At 62.1% G+C, this 3,571-nt stretch overlaps 1 protein-coding gene across 1 annotated transcript in view; it reads right to left on the bottom strand.

Moving 5' to 3' along the window:
- Positions 1-1,057: 1,057 nt before the first annotated feature.
- Positions 1,058-3,571, bottom strand: part of AIM1L (absent in melanoma 1-like) — a 6,860-nt gene continuing 4,346 nt past the window's right edge. The window contains exons 12-17 of the mRNA XM_010150254.1: positions 3,398-3,527; positions 3,081-3,220; positions 2,533-2,656; positions 1,828-1,986; positions 1,287-1,446; positions 1,058-1,146 (exon numbers count right to left, since the gene is read on the bottom strand). Coding sequence (XP_010148556.1) covers positions 1,058-1,146; positions 1,287-1,446; positions 1,828-1,986; positions 2,533-2,656; positions 3,081-3,220; positions 3,398-3,527 — 802 coding nt within the window. The remainder of the gene's footprint in view (positions 1,147-1,286; positions 1,447-1,827; positions 1,987-2,532; positions 2,657-3,080; positions 3,221-3,397; positions 3,528-3,571) is intronic.

Genomic DNA, 3,571 nt, shown 5'->3' on the forward strand with positions numbered 1-3,571 from the left:
CGCCCGCCAGCGGGCGGGAGACCCAGACGTAAAGACCTCGGTGCACCTGGGGAAACCTCCCGGGAAGGCAGCTTGCTGTCTGTCGCTGCCGGAACAGCCCGGTTTTGCTGCGGGCTTGACAAGTGATCGCTGCCCAAACGCAGTGACTCGCCCCAAACTGGGCTCAACCTGCTCAGCAAACCGGGCCTTTGCCAGCAGCCGGCTCCTCTCCCCCGCGGTGAGGACGGAAGCACTTGATGTCTCTGCGTGCAGATTTCGCACCCCATATCCCTGAATCACGTCCCTGGAGAACCCACCCCGTGTCCCTTCTGTCCCTGAGTCACGTCCCCGGAGAGCTCCTGCCCTCACCCACGTGGGGAGACCTGTGTCCCAGGGACCTCGGAGATGAGTAACCTGAGCCAGGATGTGGCTCTGGAGCGTGGGCACTGAAGCAGAGCTCACCCTGGGGTGAGGGGGCTGGAACACCCCCCAAACCTCAGGCTGGGCTCCCCCTGAGCTGGATCTGCTGGGGTCCGGCAGCACCCGGTGCTCCGGTGGGGCACAGCTTAGCCTGCACCTCCCTTCTCCAAACTCAGGTCCCCAGTGCTGCTGGGACCCATGGACACTAGAGGGCACCGGGCTCCCATCCTGGGAGCAGGATTGGGCCCTGGGCTGTGGGGCTGGCAGGGGGCAAGGTGCTGGGGGGGGGGGCGGCTCCCTGGCCTGGGGGCTGCCAGGCTGTGGGCAGTGCAAGGACAAGGACACCAACCACCCAGGCAGAGCCGGCCCGTATCTTACACACGTACATAAATACAGTTCGGAGGGGGAAGCTGGTGGGGAAGGGGCTCTGTTGCTCTCCGGGGGGTCCCATGCCAGTTGTGTCTGCGGGGTCCTTTGTGAGTCACATACGGAGCTCCCCGGGCGGGATGGAGGGGATGGTGGGCATCCTTCACACCAGCAGTCGGGGCAGATGGGTGTTCGGGGTGTGGGGTCATCCCACCCCGATGCGGGGATGCTGGCAGGGTGTCCCCATCCTGCCCCATGGCAATTCTGGGTGTGAGGGGTGCGTGCCGCCCCCTCATAGCACCTCTATGTCCCAGATCTGCGTGGGTCTGTCCTCAGCAACATCCCAAACGATGGCGTGGTCCCGGTCATAGGATCGGCCGCCTGCGGAGCGAGGGGAGGTGTCAGGAGGGCAGACTGCGCTCCTGATGGCAATGAAGGGATAAGCGTCCCATCTCATGGCTCACCACCCCATTTTGGGGGTCCCTGGGAAAGCAGCCCCCATGCTGGTGCCAAAGCCTCACCCTTTATATCGAGGATCATGTCCTCAAACATCTGGCTGTGGATCCGTCCCTGAGAATCGACGCTCCAGGTCTGACGTGGCATCCAGGTCTCGGACCACAGCACAGCCTTCGCGCCCTTCCCGGCCGGCCCGATGACCTGCAGGCTCATGTTGGGGGCCACCTGCAAGGAGCAGCGGTGGCCGGGTCAGCCCACTCCTCTCCATCGCCTCTGCCCGGTGCGAAGGGTTGGAGCAGAGGGATTTCCCTGTAAATGCAGCTGGTTCTGGAGTGGGACATGGAAAACCTCTCAGTGAGAGGAAGATGAGGGTGATGGAAACCCCTCAAGGTGGGGCAGAGGTGCCTTCGGATCTTCAGAGGAGATTTGGGAAGGAGAGAATCAACTCATCTTTGGGGACGAGGCTGAGGTCAGATGCTGGGAAAGCTGTTCTAAACCCCAAAAGATGGCTGTGGGATGGGGAGTACCCTGCAGGAATCTTGGCTGGTCCTGCCAGGGGCTCCCCCGTCCCCTCCGCAGCGCTGTCTGTCACACGTGAGCCCTGACCTGGTTTTTGATCAGCCCATCCTCGTAGTACCAGACGGAGCTGCTCTGCTCGCTCAGGCTGGACACCACCACCCGCCCCGCTTTCATGTCCTCCACGTCGTCGGGGACGGAGAGGTAGAGCTCCAGCTCCCTGCTCCTGACGCGGAAATAGATCCGTCTCTGGAAAGAGAGAAGGCTTTTTTTGCACCCAACAGCCCTGCTGCCTTCACCTCCAGCCCCACGTGCCGCAGCTGGCCGAGGAGGGACCTCAGCCGGCTTGCGGCTTTGGGAAGGAAGGACCCTGGTCCCCTGGGGTCCTCCTTGATCCCTCTGGAAGTCCCTGCCTCTCCCTGGGGTGACAGCTGTGATCCTGGCCTGTCTTGCACCTGGTACGGACACGGCTCTCTGTGCTGGGGTGTTTTGCATGGTCCACGGGGAGCATTTCGGCTCCAAAGTGGCCGCTCCCAGAGCAGGGGACAGGGATCTGGGGATGGCAGGACTAGGCTGGTGGCACCTTTCATGGACCAGAGCCGTTGGCAGCATGCTGTGCTCTCCAGGCTGTGCCCTGCTGCCTCCCCCAGCTCACCCGGAGCCCCTACATCTTCCCTCGCATCCGGGATGGTGGATCTTCCGCTCACATCAGCCATGTGTCCCCAGGATTTTGGGGTTCACCCCACTGGCTACCAGCATCCTGTCCCCTCCCGCGGTGTGGGATGGGGGATCTACCTGGCGGATGGGGTAGAGGGATCCAACGTGCTGGAGCCCGCTGTACGTCAGCCAGTTGGTGATTTCGCTGCGGTCCAGCAGCCACTGGCGCCCCCGGAAGTCACCGTGTTCGCACAGCACCCAGCTGCAGGGGTTGGGATGGATGAGGTGGGAACGGAATGGCATGGGATGAGATGGGAAGGATGGAATTAAATGGTGGGGGATGCGATGGGAATGGAATGGTATGGAATGGCATGGGACGAGCTGGGAAAGGCTGGGATGGGATGGAATGGAAGGGGTTGGGATGGGATGGAGTGGGATGGCTTGGCATGAGATGGAATGGGATGAGGTGGCTTGGCATGGAATGGGATGGCATAGGATGGAATGGGATGGGATGGCATAGCATGAATTGGGATGTAATGGGATGGCATAGCATGGAATAGGATGGGCTGGGATGGCATGGCATGGAATGGCATGGGATGGGATGGGATGGGATAGGATGGGTTGGGATGGCATGGTATGGAATGGGATGGCATAGGCAGGGGGGAGTAAGGCTGGGGCTCGCTCACATCCCGCCTTTGACGCGCACTGACAGCACATGGTTGTTGAAACCCTCTGCCTGGAGACTCCGCACTTCGCTGTTCAGCTCGATCTCCTTCCCCTCGAAACACTCCAGCCCGTGCAGGAAGATGGAGGGCTCTGAGAAAAACTGTGGGATAGGGGAAGAGGCATGAGGGGGGCAAGCGGAAGGAGCGAGCACCCATGGGTGCAGAAGAGCTCAAAGGCTGGAGAACCAGTGACGGGGTACCCGTGGGAGGGGGGAAAGGCAGTTCCTGAGGGGTTTCTGCCCTAGTGCCAGCGGAGGGAAGGAAAAGCTGATGCTCACCACCGGGACCTTCTTCAGGGAGCGGATGGCGGTGGACGAGGGGCAGCCCATGGCGCTGAGCGTGGGGTACTCGCCCTCGGAGAGCACGTGCTGCTCCCCCACGAAGGCCTGTCCGTCGAACAGGATCCAGCTGGCGGGGAGGAACGTGCCGGGGTTGACGTGGCCATCATGGTG

Source organism: Eurypyga helias, unplaced genomic scaffold (genome assembly GCF_000690775.1).
Source record: "Eurypyga helias isolate BGI_N326 unplaced genomic scaffold, ASM69077v1 scaffold24604, whole genome shotgun sequence".
NCBI classification, from domain to species: domain Eukaryota; kingdom Metazoa; phylum Chordata; class Aves; order Eurypygiformes; family Eurypygidae; genus Eurypyga; species Eurypyga helias.